This window comes from Parasteatoda tepidariorum, chromosome 9 (genome assembly GCF_982258835.1).
Source record: "Parasteatoda tepidariorum strain Cologne lab strain chromosome 9, Ptep-v5.0, whole genome shotgun sequence".
NCBI lineage: Eukaryota > Metazoa > Arthropoda > Arachnida > Araneae > Theridiidae > Parasteatoda > Parasteatoda tepidariorum.
The window spans coordinates 40,699,770-40,714,577 of NC_141763.1; the positions used below are offsets into that span (position 1 = coordinate 40,699,770).

Genomic DNA, 14,808 nt, shown 5'->3' on the forward strand with positions numbered 1-14,808 from the left:
GTAGACAAAATTTATTAGTAAATAAACAAGTTCAAAAGTCGTCTAAAATCATCCATCTTACAAATACAAAAAATTTATAGTTTTAGGAAATGAAGCTTTAGTTACAATAAAAACAGGAAACATTATAACGGTCTGTCTAGGTTTTTCTGTGAGGTACCTATTTTGTGAAAATTTAGACATAACTTGTAAAAATTAAAAATCATGTTAGAAAATTAACACAAAAATTTGGTAAAAATATGGATTTATCATTTCTGACCAGATACAAAAACAAAATCGGAAGAAAAAGTATTTTGTTTTTCTAAAGTTGATTTTGTGAAAGCACTGCTAAACGGTAGCAAATTTGGCCTGGACTCTTGGACATGTATTGATTGTTAGGGCAATACATGTTTTTATTGATTGTTAGGGTCTTTAAAAAGCATAATTGTTTATAGATGCAAATCTTAAAAATAATAGCAATAGGGAGATCCAATGGCAATAGGGTGTTCGATAATAATGTATAATGACCTTTTTGAATACGCAATATTAGAATCCTGTCAAAAATGAATACCGTATTTTTCGGCGAAAGCGCCGCTTCGTCACAAGCGCCGCACCTCGATAAAAATGAATTTTTTTAAAAAACAGTTATAGTAAGCGCCGCTCCGGCGCTGAACCGCGTATATCAGCATCCTTTCAGAAGAGACCTTTAAATTACCATTTAGAATATCTGTATAATAAAAAATTAAATTTTTTTATGCATTTCATAAAATAAAGTTTTAATTTCTAAATTACAGTAGGGAACCGAATATCCGGAACGATCGGGACCATCGCTATTCCGGATAACTGATTTTTCCGGTTTTCTGAATCGCTACAGAAAGCCGTTTTTTTATTGTTAAACCCAACTAAAAAAAAAAATTATTTGGAAATAATCTTAAAAAGAAGAAAAAACGATGAAGTAATACACTAATAATTATTTCCAAAATGATGGTAAGGTAAACATCTTTAAAAAAAAAATCCTAAAATCTTATGAGGAAAAAAAATTTTTTTTTAAATGGTGGGAAAATTTATCGAATTTCGTTCCGGTTTTTTGGTTTTCCGGTTTTCTGATTTCCGGATAACGGGTTCTGTACTGTATAATAAAAAATTTCTTTTTCAGCAAAAAAAAAAGTTCTCTTTCAGCAAAAAAAGAAAACAAAACTATATAAAATAAAGTTGTTCTTACTAGTTGGCACCGCGCCAAACAGAAGAACAGCAAAAAAATATTTATATGTTCAGTAGCTGAATTAAGGCTGAACTGATTACAGGAATCCGTAAAACAATGCAATAAGAAAAATTTATTAAAAGAAAGATTTTAAAATTTATTACCGTTAACAATTTGAGGAAAAACTAATACATAATAACGAAACAGCTAATAATAACGAAATAACTAATAATAACAAGAATAAGAAATAACTAAGCAGGCCCCAAAAAAATTCTGAAGAAATGAGCGAACGGGAAATAAGTTTCACTTTCACAATCTTTGAGGGTGGAATCTTAGTGAGTAGAATGCCCTCTCCTTCAATGGAAATAACCCAATGTGACTCAATATTTAAAAGGGGTTGGTGAAACGAGAACGGTATGGGACCCCTAATCCAGCATTCCAAAATTTGGCACTTAATCTGATCTAATATTTTTTTTTTTTAGAAATTTATATTGATAAGACAAAAAAAATCAGCTATATTCTTTTTATTTGGAATTTTATTCTGTTGAAGTAACTTAGGTACTTTATTTTATCTTTTAAAAATAAAAAAGAAGCTTGAAAAAAAATAATAATAAATCTGTGTCAAAAGAAACATCTGTTTCTTAAGCAGTTTAAAATAAAGTGAGAAGTAAAAACACTTGCATTTCCAATGAACAAAATAAAGAAATGGAAGTTGGAAAAAACTGATCAATCAATCTTGACAGCTGTGCTTTACCCCCAAATTTCCCTCTTCTGTTTGACCATAAATTGGCCACACCCAGTTGACATTGAAACTACCACGTGGACAACAAAATGAATTCTATCCCTTTTGCGGTTTTTTATTCGATTCATTAATTTTTTATTTTGCTGCTTTTTATTTTTTCTTGTTAATTGTTGCTTGCTTGTTTGTTTTTTTTTATCGTTATTAGTTTTTAGCTTGTTTTTTGTTGTTATTCATTGTTAGTTTCTTGGCATTAATTGTTAAAAAAAATTTTTTTTTGTAGTTCCCTGTCAGCTTTTTTTCTTCTTCTTGCGAGGTAAGCGTCTTTTGTTAAAACAAAATGTTATCTAAAAGAAAAAACGAGAACTATGATCTCGCTCCAAAGAAGAAACGATTATTTCTTCTTCATAGGATTCTGATTATTTCTTCTTGATTATATTATATAGATTATTATTTTGATTAGTAAAATTTCTCTTAAGATGGGCCAGTTTTAAATTCACCCCATCATAATCTACGATCGAAACTTGACTAAATTTATTGGTTTTTCTGAAATTAACAGTGGAATTGAATTATAGTAAAATTTGGAGGCCATATTGGAATTTCCGAAAGAGATCCGAAGATCGGCATTTCGTCAGTCCCGTGAGTGTCGGATTTAGGGTCCTATTCTTCCTTTTCTGTTCGCTCAAATTACAATTGCCAAGGCGCTAAATAGATTTCTAGCTTGCGATTTTTCCTTAAGCTGGGGGCGGATACAAGATGCATACCTTTTAAATTTTCTCCTTATGCCATGTTTTTTTAAAATTATTATTTCGTTTATTTATTTTCTTACAGGCTGCTGCCGAAAGTTTGCTAAGAATTGGCGATGTTCTGCAGCAGATCGCAATATGGGCGAATATTTCGTCGACTTCGTTATTAATTTTTTTAAATAGTCTTTCTCTCAGAAAATTATTCCATCTTAAATAGCTTTCCTTGACAAATTTTTTTGCTACTAAAAAATATTTCGTCGGAAGCGCCGCATGTAGGAAAAAACAACTTTTTTTTCGATAGCTCAGCGGCTCTTCCGCCGAAAAATACGGTATGCACAACTGGTAGCAAAATTAATATGTAAATGATGAAAAATAAAACGTGATTGAAATCTAAGGATTTATTTACAAAAGTAGATCGGACAGAAAACAACAAAACCTGTTTTCTTGCCGAGAAAATAGAGCGGACTTGAATGAGATTATGAGAAACACTTTTGTGTTTCAACAGGAAATGAAACTAGTATTGGTGTTCTTTATTCCGTCTTCCTATTAATGTTTCGACAGATTTCGTTAGTGTTTTTGCCTTAGCTTTCTCCCCTTAAATATTGTATATATATATAAGCTTTGGGGAATATATTTGCATCGTTATCTGTCACGCTTACTACAGTCGCCAAGGTGCCAAATGGATTGTAAATTGGCATTTAAAAAAAAAAATTTTTAGACGTTTGGCGGATGGGGATCCAGTACTTCCGAGTTAGTCTCCTGTGTTGCTCTTGTTTTTACACACAGACCGCTGCCCATAAGTTGCCCCGACTTGGCGATAATTCTGCTGCAAATCACGATACGGAAATTCCCTTAAAAACATAACCTGAATTGAGCGAACATATCAAATAATTAATTTAAAATTAGTAAGCTGCATCAGGGAGTGCAGCCAGATTTTTTCAACAATAAAAGCACCTTTTAAGTACTTTTTCAAAAAATAGTATATATTTAATCACTTTACAAAAAAATCATAATTAGGAACTGTGCAGTAATAAAAATTTTTTTTTCCTATTGGTTAAAGTTCTTAAAACAATAAAATTCAAGAACATTTTCAAAAACTTTACATAACCATGATAAAATAACTAGATCCTGATAAATATTATAGTGAAAATGGTAAAAATCAAGCATATTTTGTAATTTAGAACGAAAATCGACAAAGCAAAGAAAAAAAAATCTCTTTTTAAAAGATAACAAATTAAGCACTTTTTGCATACCCCAAACAAAAAACAGGGTGGCCACTCAAAACAGATTTCAAATTTCCCTGATTTTTCAAATTTGATTATTTGTCTTCATAAGAGGTAAATCAGTAATGAATATGTTAAATTAGTTTACTGTATTCAATTGAACTGTGCACTATGCGATAAAATGCTTAAAAGAAGGACTTCATATCAGAGATTAAAATTATAAATTTTGTGGAAAAATTCATAAATTTGCAATTGAGTGTTGTAAAAGTTTCTGTAAAAATTTTAAAAAAATATTCTGCACAAATTTCACCTGACAAAAAAAAAAAAAAAAAAAAAAAATTAGTTACACGTATTTTCAAGCTTTAAAAGCTATTGTAGATGCTAAAGGAAACTCCATTAAATGTTAATTTAACGAAAAATTAGATTTACTAATAGACCGAGTATTTTCTTTAAAAGTGTATGATGACTTTCGTGGGATAAAGTTTTTGTCACTTTTTGATGATTGATTCCTCAAAAATAAACTTTTCCTTTGTATTCAAAATATTTCATATTGTCATTTAAAATATTTCAGTTTTGTTAAGATTAGAACACATTTTTTTATCATTAAATATATATTCTGAAACATTCATTTTAATTAATGGATAGTCTTATTTCATTGAAAGTGTATCAACACTTTTGTGAATCACTGTAATTACATTTCAATATAAAGCTGTACTGTATACTGTATTTCATCTTACCAGTGCTTTTTATAAAATTCACTGATCATATTTTCCTTAAACCTATATCTCAAGTCAAAATTTTAAATAATGGTATTTTGAAATAACATTTTTACTTTAAGAGATTCAGTATAAAAAATTTAAATGTCAGAGTTGTAAAATTGTCTAATTTTCAGTTCAATACTCTATAGAAGAAAAAAAATAGATAAAATTCCTTAAAATTTATACTTTTTTTATTTGAAATTAAAACATTTAAAGAATTCCAATCTAAACACGCAGTTTTTTAGTTTAGCATAGTTAATTGTTTTTGTTTGAACAACTGGAATCTTGTACAGTGCAGAACTAAAACACTAAGTTACGTTTTCCTTCTCCTGACTAAACACATATGAATAAAAAAAATTATATTTTATGTATATACATCATTTAATATGTTTCCTAGATATTCATTGGTCATTGTCAGCTTTTTTAGGTAAAAAGATGAATAGTTTTGAAATATCATCTCTGGAATGCAAGCAACATTTACAAACTTTCGATATAGTGATAACTATACAATTCAAATTTTGAATCAAAAAACAAATATTTACCAACAAAACCGAAAAATTTGATATTAATATATAGATAGTTCTAAAAATAAACTTTTTTCAAAATAAAAATATACTATAAAAGGTTAAAATGAAATGAGTGATTGGTTGGTTTGCTGAGAAGAAAAAATTTACAGATTTCTTTGAATGGGATTTCAAAAGCTTTCAGAAAAAAGAGTGCAATATAAAATCCATTATTATTAAATTATAACCAACTAATTTTTAGACAATTAAATAAAGTTAAAAATACAAAAACCTATATGTCAAAATAGAAAAAAATTACCACTCTCAATTGCGAACAAACTTGAATCATTATGTGAACACGGACAGAATTTAAAAACCGAATCCTAACCCCGTCTTCCACATCCACCATAATCTTTGCCTTTCCTAAATTGCACAGTCCCATAGTCTGCATAGAGATCAAAGACATTTGCTTAGCAACCATGGGAGAATTTTATGTTGTATTCTAGTTTAACAGGGTTATAATGGAGCAAATTTTGATGAAAGCAAAGTAAATTGATGATATTTTAACTGCTTGGAGATACATTTCCGTCTAAAAAATGTGGGTATAATGGATGAAACAATTTAAATTAAGAAAATTAGCAAATAATTTAAATTAGTGAAATTAAAAAAAATATATAAGAAAAAATTTCCAGCTTTTCTTTAAAATTTCCAGGTTTTTATCCATATTTCCCTGATTTTTCCAGTATAAAAAAATTTCCCTGATAATTCCAGGTTTTCCAGGTGGGTAGCCACCCTGAAAAAAGTACCTTAATGGGCTTTCAAAAAATGTAAATAAAAAATAAGCATCATTAAATTATAATTAGTAAAAACTTGAGTTCCTAAGACCATTTTCAAAATAAGCCAATTTTTACATTTAATGCTAAAAAAAATAATTTTTTTTTCTCATTTTATTAAAAATTGAAATTTTTGTTTCCAACATGAAACTTCGAGTGCAAAGGGAGTGAAAAAAATTGCACTTTTAACAGAAAAAAATAGTTTCTTCGGTTCAGAGTTTCCATAAAATAAAGGTAAATAATTTCTAAAAAATTTTATATTCATAAGAGTTAAGAAAAAAATAAAAGTTATCTTTTTTAATTCTGCTTAGATGAAATTTCCCATTGATTTTCTAGATATTTCTTTCATCTATCTTTGAAAAATTAAAAATCAGATAAAAAATAATTTTCAAAAAAGCCCTAAAACTATTGCTTAAATAGGTCTTCCAGATTAGGGGCTTTTGATATGTGTTCTATTACTTCTAGCGTGAATTCTCTACATACCTGTGTAAAACAAATATGAAGTTTCACAAATAGTGGCTAATGTATATAACACTAGACAATAATGGAAACATATGCAGGCAATACTATATTGATAAACACTTATACGTTAATGAATGCAAACTAATAGGAAATTTAGCTATAAAGACAAATAAAGAAAACACATATCATTGAAAAGTTATAAAAAATGCTGATATAAAGGAAAATTAATAAAATACTATATAGGAATACGAGACTATAAAAAACTGCATACAAATACATGCTAATGAAACACTTATAAAATAATGCAAACAGATAGAAAACTACATATGAATGTAAGCAAGTTAGAATATTAACAATTGAGAGATATAAATTAATGAAGCAACAAAAACTAATTTTAATGAATTGAGTTTTGGAACAGAAAAAACCATACTTATTTCATTGTTTCTACCGATATCACAAAATTTCACATAGATAATCTTAATTTTATAAGCTGAACTATATAACATTACCCATTGAACTATTCAAAAAATAAAATATATTTAGCGTGATACCATGTATATAACATCGTTTAAAAAGTAATAGTTAAGCAATAGAAATTCAAACTCGTCTAATAAAACTTTTGAATTGAAAATTTATTCGTTTATGATACGAAATATATTAAATTCATAATTGGAGGGACAATCGTCTAAATAAATTGCAAATAAAAGAGTTGAGAAAAACCAGTGTTTCAGTAAACATCAAGAACATGATGGGTAACTTAAATTAAACTACTGAAATAACTGTTTGAATAATAAAATCCAAAACTAAGGAAAACAAATAAAACAACTTCCAAAAATTAAGGAAAATGCTATATAAAACTAAGAAAGGCATATTATTGTATTTTAGTGATTTATGACGGTAAAAAGGCAGAAACTGTACTATATTTCTCATTTTTTAGCAAAAATTTGAAATATTAATATTGCCCAAATAAAAAATATTACAAATTTAATACACTGAATCAAATATTCTTCCAAAATTTGCGACCATACATGAAATAAATTCAATTTGTTACATAAAATAAGTAAATTTTTTAAATAACATTAATAACTCTAAAATTAACCTTGCTGATAGTTATTTACTGTTTATAAAATATGAGATTAAAGTCGATAATTAATCAATATATAAAAAAAAAAAACAAGTACATTATTTCAAAAATAATTTTTGACCACACTAAAAAAAATAAATGTGATAGCCTGAAAAATATTTTTTAAAAAAACTTTCATTTTGGTCTTACTTTTTAATTTGATTTTGACTTATTATCCAAAAATGAGGTAACCTATCTCAAAACATATGATGCCACTTCAGGATTATTTTTGCATATTTTTATCCATTCTGGTTTTTTACTAACAGCTGAAAAATGTTGTTTAAAAAAGTCAACCGCCTTTTCAGACAAAGTTTTATCTCTAAACAAATGGGACATCTCAAGAAGTTGACAAACAGTACCTTCATTTAATTCAGATTCCAGTATGTCCCTACAATCTTCTTTAAGATCATCAACCGCATACTTATCTGCAAGCACGTACAGATTAAGCACCATATCATAACTTTTGTCACCGATTTCACTGCAGTAGAGATATTTTAAAAAAATTTTAAAAATAGAGGCATCTGCATCGGTAATTTGGATGGTTTTCGTATTGGATTCCAAGCAATCATTGTCGAACATAGCTTTAAAAGGAGAGTGAGTCACAAGCACTAATTTGTGGGCGAGAAGACAGACACCATCAACAGTAATAGTTACGTCAGCCATTTCTTTCGAATCTTATAGGTTTTTAAAATCAGAGCATAAATTACGTCTTTTACGTGGAACATTTATTGCAGGAGTGATGGTTCATCTTTTACGTAATACAGAATCACAGAAGTACATTTTAAAGGTAAATTCTATTGCAATATAATCATGCTCACGTGAGAACCCAAGGACTTTAGTACCAATCCTCAAAGTTGCGCCTTTAATAAAAACAGAAAACAGGAAAACTCTGCCATGTTCTACACGTTTTTTCTCCCATGAATACAAATTCCTTGTTATACCCTTTCCCGTTTCTTTTACAGTATTAATAGAACAGAAACTTTTGAACTTTTTTCCTTAAAGTTCAATATTTTTGTTTCCAACATGAAACTTCGAATGCAAAAGGAAAGGAACAAAATCTAACTTTTAACTAGTGATGCAACGAATCTTAGTTTGGCCGGATATCCGGCTGCAGTACTTTTTTAAAATAAGTATTTATATTTAATTGGACTAGAAAAAGCTATTATTTTTCTTTCGCTTACATATTTCCTGTAAATAAATTTTCAATTAAAAGTACTTAACTTTAAATTTCTGAATATCAATAAATAACTATTATGTAAATAACACTTAGCTGAAGAATGTCATCTGCACTGAGTATTGTGGTCAGTTTAAATAAAACCACTGATAGAATATTTATTATAAGTAGGTGGCAGAAACAAACATCTGTTAAACATTCAAACTTATTTATATTAAAAATCAAATTGAAATAATGAATAAATTAATAATATATATGTTTTTAATCATCTTTTTCTGAAATAATGTTCTTGTACTTGAGTTAACTTCAGTGCAGGAGTTGAATAAATATATATTTCATGACCAGTTATTGAAAGGAAAGTATCACCACTCAACTGGTGGGAAAAAAAATCAAAATAATTTTCCCATATTATCAAAATTTGTCTATAAATATCTACCTCCTCCTGCAAGCAGTGTTTATAGTGAGAGGCTGTTCTCTGAAGCAGGCATCATTTATGAGCAAAGAGGAAACAGAATTTTGCCAAAAAGTGCTGAACAATTGCTTTTTTTTGCATCACAATTTATGGATTTTGAAAAATGATAAATTGGCTTAAAAACATTTTTTATTTTAAATCATCGTATATAATGTCACCACAGTATTAACCGTATAAATTAATAAGTACAATGATAATTACATGGATTAATATTATTTTAATGCTAGACCAATATAAATTAATTTTAAAAAGCAGTTGCATGCAATGTTTGTATTAATAAAAATTTAAAAAATAATTATAAATTGAATAAATAATATCACATATGATCTCCTATTTTGTTGGTATTTATAGAACAATTCCTCAGATCGATTATTACTTTATTCTAATATTTGAGTATAACTGCCAACCATTCAGATCTTTTCTCCATTTTTTAAATAAAGTGAAACGAGAAAAAAAATTTTATGAAATTAGTTATTTATTAGTTAATATTTATTTTATATTAATATTTATTATATTTTATTTGATAAGATTGCCAATTTCATTTTATTTTGAAAATCAAAGAGGTTGGCTATTATCCTAATTATAATACAATAAATATGTATATCTGTATAGTAAATATATTCTGTTGTAATTGTATACCATATTTTTATATACTACATACTATGTTATATTACATAACTTTCAAAATATTAACATACTTTAAGAATATTTATATCAATGGTTAGAATAATATAGCTGTTGTAGGAGTAACCAAGATAAAAACTAAACCTAATACATATTTTAAGTATAATTTCTTTATTTTATGAACACTTTAAGTATAAAAAAAATTATAATTGAAAAGAATATTGATTTCTATGTTAAAATTACATTTTCTACCATCATTGTGATGAATTATATATACATATTTCATTTTTACCTTTCTACTCAATATTTTATTTCGAGCTAAATGTTACTGCTGGATAATCATAATATCCGGCCATAACCGGATATCCGGCCTACTAGCCGGATTGATAGTGACTGCCGGATATCCGCTGCATCTCTACTTTTAACAGTAAAAATAGCTTCTTCATACATATACAGGCAAATAATGATAGATACTATACATCAATGCAAACTAACAGAAAATTTAGCTATAAAGACAAATAATAAACACATATTGAAAATTTCAAACTGATAGAAAACTACATATGAATGCAAGCAAGTTAGAATATTAACAATTGAGAGATGTAAATTAATGAAGCAATAAAAACTAATTTCAATAATTTAGTCTGAGCTTTGGAACAGAAAAACCATACTTATTTCATTGTTTCTACGGATATCACAAAATTTCACATAGATAGTTCATCAATTAAGAGGTATTATTTTACCTTTATAACATTAACCATTGTATTATTCAATAAAAAAAATATATTAAGCGTTATATAACATTGTTTAAAAAGTAATAGTTATGCAATAGAAAACAAATTAATCTAATAATTGAAAATAATGTAATAATTGAATTGAAAATGTATTCTTTTATGATACAAAATATATTTGATTCATAATAGGAGGGATAATCGACTAAATAAATTGTAATAAAAAAAAAGAGTTAAGAAAAAACCTATATTTTATTAAACATCAAGAACATAATGGGTAATTGTTAAATTAAACTACTAAAATAACTGTTTAAGCAATAAAATTCAAAACAAAGGAAAACAAATAAAACAGCTTCCAAAAATTAAGGAATATACTACTGTATTTTTGCGATTTATGATGGAAAAAAGGCAGAAATTGTACTATATTTTGCAATTTCTAGCAAAAATTAGAAATATTAATGTTGCCCTAATAAAAAAATATTATACATTTATTACACTGAATCAAATATTCTTCCAAGATTTGCGACCATACATGAAATAAATTTAATTTTGTTAAATAAAATAAGTCTATAAAAGTCTAAGTCAATAAATAAATAAAATAATCTTTTAAATTACATTATTAACATTAAAATTAACCTTGATGATAGGTACTATTTACTTTTTAAAGAATATGAGATTAAAATCGATAATTAATCAATATATGAAAAAAAACAGTACATTTCAAAAAGAATTTTTGACCATGCTAAAAAAAAAACAAAAATGCTAGTCCTAAAAATATTAATAAAAAAAACTTTTTTTTTTGAAAAACTCTCACTTTGATCTAACTTTTTTTTTTAGTTTTTACTTATCACCCAAAAATTAGGTAACCGTTCTCAAAACATCTGAGGCCATTTTGGGATGATCTTCACATATTTTGAACCATTCTGGCTTTTCACTCACTGCAGAAAAATGTTGTTTAATAAATTTAACCGCCTTTCCTTTCAAAGTTTCATCCATAAACAAATAAGACATCTCAAGAAGTTGACAAACAGTACCTTCATTTAATTCAGACTGCAGTATATTCCTACAATCTTCTTTAAGAGCATCAACGGCATACTTATCTGCAAGCACGTACAGATTACGAACCATATCATAACTTTTGTCCCCGATTTCACTGCAGTAGAGACATCTTAAAAAATTATCAAAAGTAGAGGCATCTACATCAGTAATTTGGATGGTTTTCGTATTGGATTCCAAGCAATCATTGTCGAACATAGCTTTAAAAATAGGAGAGTGAGTCACAAGCACTAATTTGTGGGCGAGAAGACAGACACCATCAACAGTAATAGTTACGTCAGCCATTTCTTTCGAATCGTATAGGTTTTTAAAATCAGAGCATAAATTACAACGTCTTTTACGTAGAACACTTTTTACGGGAGTGGTGGTCCATTTTACACGTGGAACAGGATAGGCAAACAACATATGAAAAGTAAATTCCATTTCAATATATCCATGTTCACGTGAGTACTCCATGACTTTATGAGCAACCCTCAAAGTTTCTCCTTTAGTAACAACGTAAAACAGCAAAACTCTGCCATGTTCAACCAAACGCTCTTCATAATCTGCAAGATATAAAGAATCATCTATACCCTTAAGGCCTGGTTTCTTAGCCTGTCGTCCTAAACGTCGGCGTCAGCTGGAAATCAGCGCTAACCTCTGATTGGTTTATTTGTGAGTTTGATAGTATACGTCATCGAACGCTTATCTTGAACTTCAATTGCCGTCCAACTCAACTGCAGTTGGATTACAGCGTGACGTTAACCACAGAAGCAATGGCGGACAACATCCAACAGCACATTGAAATCAGCCAAGATTTTGATTTTGACATTAAACATAGCTTCTTCATTAAACATAGCACTCTTCATTTAGCTCAGCTATAATGTGTTTTTTCTTGAACAAAGTCATTATTTGTTCTCTAAAACACTGGTCGACAATAACAAAATCAATACAAATTCAAAATAAATATTTGTTTACGTTATTAACGCATGCGCAATGAGAGATAATGTCTGCGTTGGACCGACTGCTCACGCTGAGCTAACAAAAAAGTATTTTTTTGGCGTCAGATCTACGTCAACTTTCCGCTGACGCCCAGATAAGGCGTTAGTTCTAAGAAACCAGGCCTTGAGCTAACAAACCAGTATTTTGTTGGCGTCAGCGTGACGTTGACGTCCCGCTGACGCCCAGATAAGGCGCTTGTCCTAAGAAACCAGACCTTTAAGTCTAATAATCCATTGAACTCTTAAGCCTTCCGGTAATGCATCATCAAATCTTAAATAGAATTTAGTTACTTCTCTTTTTCTATTTTCGTTAGTCTCTCCACTTTCTCTCTCCGAAGAAACGATACAGCGTGGATTATAAACTTTCCCAAAGGGATTAACAAATACTCTTCCCTCAAAGGGCCAAAATTGTTTACAGTACACATTATACCTTTGGGTAGTAAATTCTTCTACTTTCCAGTTAAACATATATTCGAATTGATAGGCCATTTCTGACAAATTATCCGATGAAATGGATTAGATTCTTGCAGGGACTAAAATAGGGTTCTATGGTTCTCGTTCACAAATATAATAAATTCGTACGAGTTGAAGTTTCAGATTTTGCAGATCTAAGGAAATAAGCTTGTAACCTTTAAGCTATTTTCCTGGAAGGTTGTTTCTTGGCTGACCGAATCTTGTAACAACAGAGGCATTTGATTGGTCGATACTAGAATGGCATTATATATACTATATCTAAAACTTTTTTATTTTTTATAAAAATATACTTTATAACGTCTCTCCATTAATTAGGACTGCAGACTATTAATACATTCACGATTTATATTAAAAATAACAACTATCTGAAAATAATAAAATGTAAAACTCATTGAAATATTTTCTATTTAATATCGCTTACCTTATAGCAATATTTATTTTTTAAAATTAATACTGTTTGAGTTGTAATAAGAGGTCGAAAGCTTGGACCCCCTCTTTTTCATTTTTTATGAATCTTTTTTTATATCTGGACTTCTTTTTTTACTTACCATTATAAAACTTCCAAGATTTATTGCAAGAAAGGATTTTTAAAAATTATTTATTTTTACTTTATTTAATAACATTGTGAGATGCAAAATAGCAAAATTTTTAACTAATTTCAAATAAGAGAAGTAGTAGGATTGGTAAAATATTTTCCAAATTATAAAATTTAAAAAAAAAAAAGAAAAATTCGTATTTTTTTTTAAAAATCTATTCTATTCGTCCTATTTCGTTCAAATTTTGCTACTTAAAATTACTTAGTTTAAAATTGAAAGCAAAAGTTTTAAACTTCTTTAAGAAGTTTTCAATTTTCAAGATAGGAAATAGTAATTAACTTTGTTTGCTCTCTTGACCTATCAACTGGTAGCTCATTTTCCTGTTTACGTTACCCCCATATTTTGAAGAGCGAAACTAAAAAAATATGTTCATTCCAAAAATGTAATAGAGATCTCCATCCTCTACTTACTGAGAATTAATCTAGCTTAGTATTAAGGTTTTACACGAAGTTTTAAAAATATGTAACATTCATTTTAAGTCATCTTCGATTTATATACAGTTTGTTCAATGTAAATATGTTGAAAGGTAACTAAAATTCAAGTACTTTCACACTGGTGACGTCATTTCTCAGGCTTATTGCAATTAGCTCTGTAAGCATATTGCAAAGCGAAATCTGCAGCTTACGAAAAGCCAGATTTTTCAAGCTAACCAGGGGAGGTTTTTGTATTTTTCCTTTCCTTGTAACGCGAATGCTGGTTAGTTCCATCAAGAAGTCCTCCAAGAAAGCAAAATTTCTGTCAATACTTACACAGGAGTTCCCTTGTCTTCTGGATTGGGTTAAAAATTACAAGGGCACGGAGTTGAACAATGGTAACTGTTAACTCTAAAAAGTTGTATCAACTGCTCAATAAAATTTGTAAGCTTTCAATCAGTTTGTTTTAAAATAGAAAAATTAATTGAAAACAAAATTGTTGTTTTAATTTCAATTGTTATTTTATTTTTTTAAAAAAAAAGCAGTAAGCATTAAAAAAATTTCAACAGTTGAAATTTTATTCTCCAAAATATTAGTCTTTTTTAATCAATTTCTTATTCAGTATATATATATATATATTTTTTAATGATCTATTAACAGAATATTCAGTAGGGTGACCTGGGGTAATTCCTGATCAAAAAACGCAAACATCTATTTTGTGAAA

General features: G+C 28.2%; 2 protein-coding genes across 2 annotated transcripts; both read right to left on the reverse strand.

Annotated features, from left to right (window-relative positions):
- Nucleotides 1–7,756: 7,756 nt before the first annotated feature.
- Nucleotides 7,757–8,227, reverse strand: LOC147803991 (TD and POZ domain-containing protein 3-like). The gene has a single exon (XM_087151367.1). The coding sequence runs from the start codon at nt 8,225–8,227 to the stop codon at nt 7,757–7,759; it is 471 nt and encodes a 156-aa protein (XP_087007493.1).
- A 1,761-nt stretch (nt 8,228–9,988) lies between these two features.
- On the reverse strand, nt 9,989–13,100 carry LOC147803992 (speckle-type POZ protein-like). Its single transcript, XM_087151642.1, has 2 exons — nt 12,817–13,100; nt 9,989–12,194 (listed from the first exon to the last, which is right to left on the reverse strand). Exon 2 carries the CDS (start codon nt 12,075–12,077, stop codon nt 11,424–11,426), a length of 654 nt encoding a protein of 217 aa, XP_087007768.1. The 5' UTR covers nt 12,078–12,194; nt 12,817–13,100; the 3' UTR covers nt 9,989–11,423.
- Between the last annotated feature and the right edge of the window lie 1,708 nt (nt 13,101–14,808).

Bases quoted from the DNA above. Each gene is read 5' to 3' on its own strand.
- LOC147803991 (XM_087151367.1), bottom strand. From the start codon at position 8,227: ATGGCTGACGTAACTATTACTGTTGATGGTGTCTGTCTTCTCGCCCAC.
- LOC147803992 (XM_087151642.1), bottom strand. From the start codon at position 12,077: ATGGAGTACTCACGTGAACATGGATATATTGAAATGGAATTTACTTTT.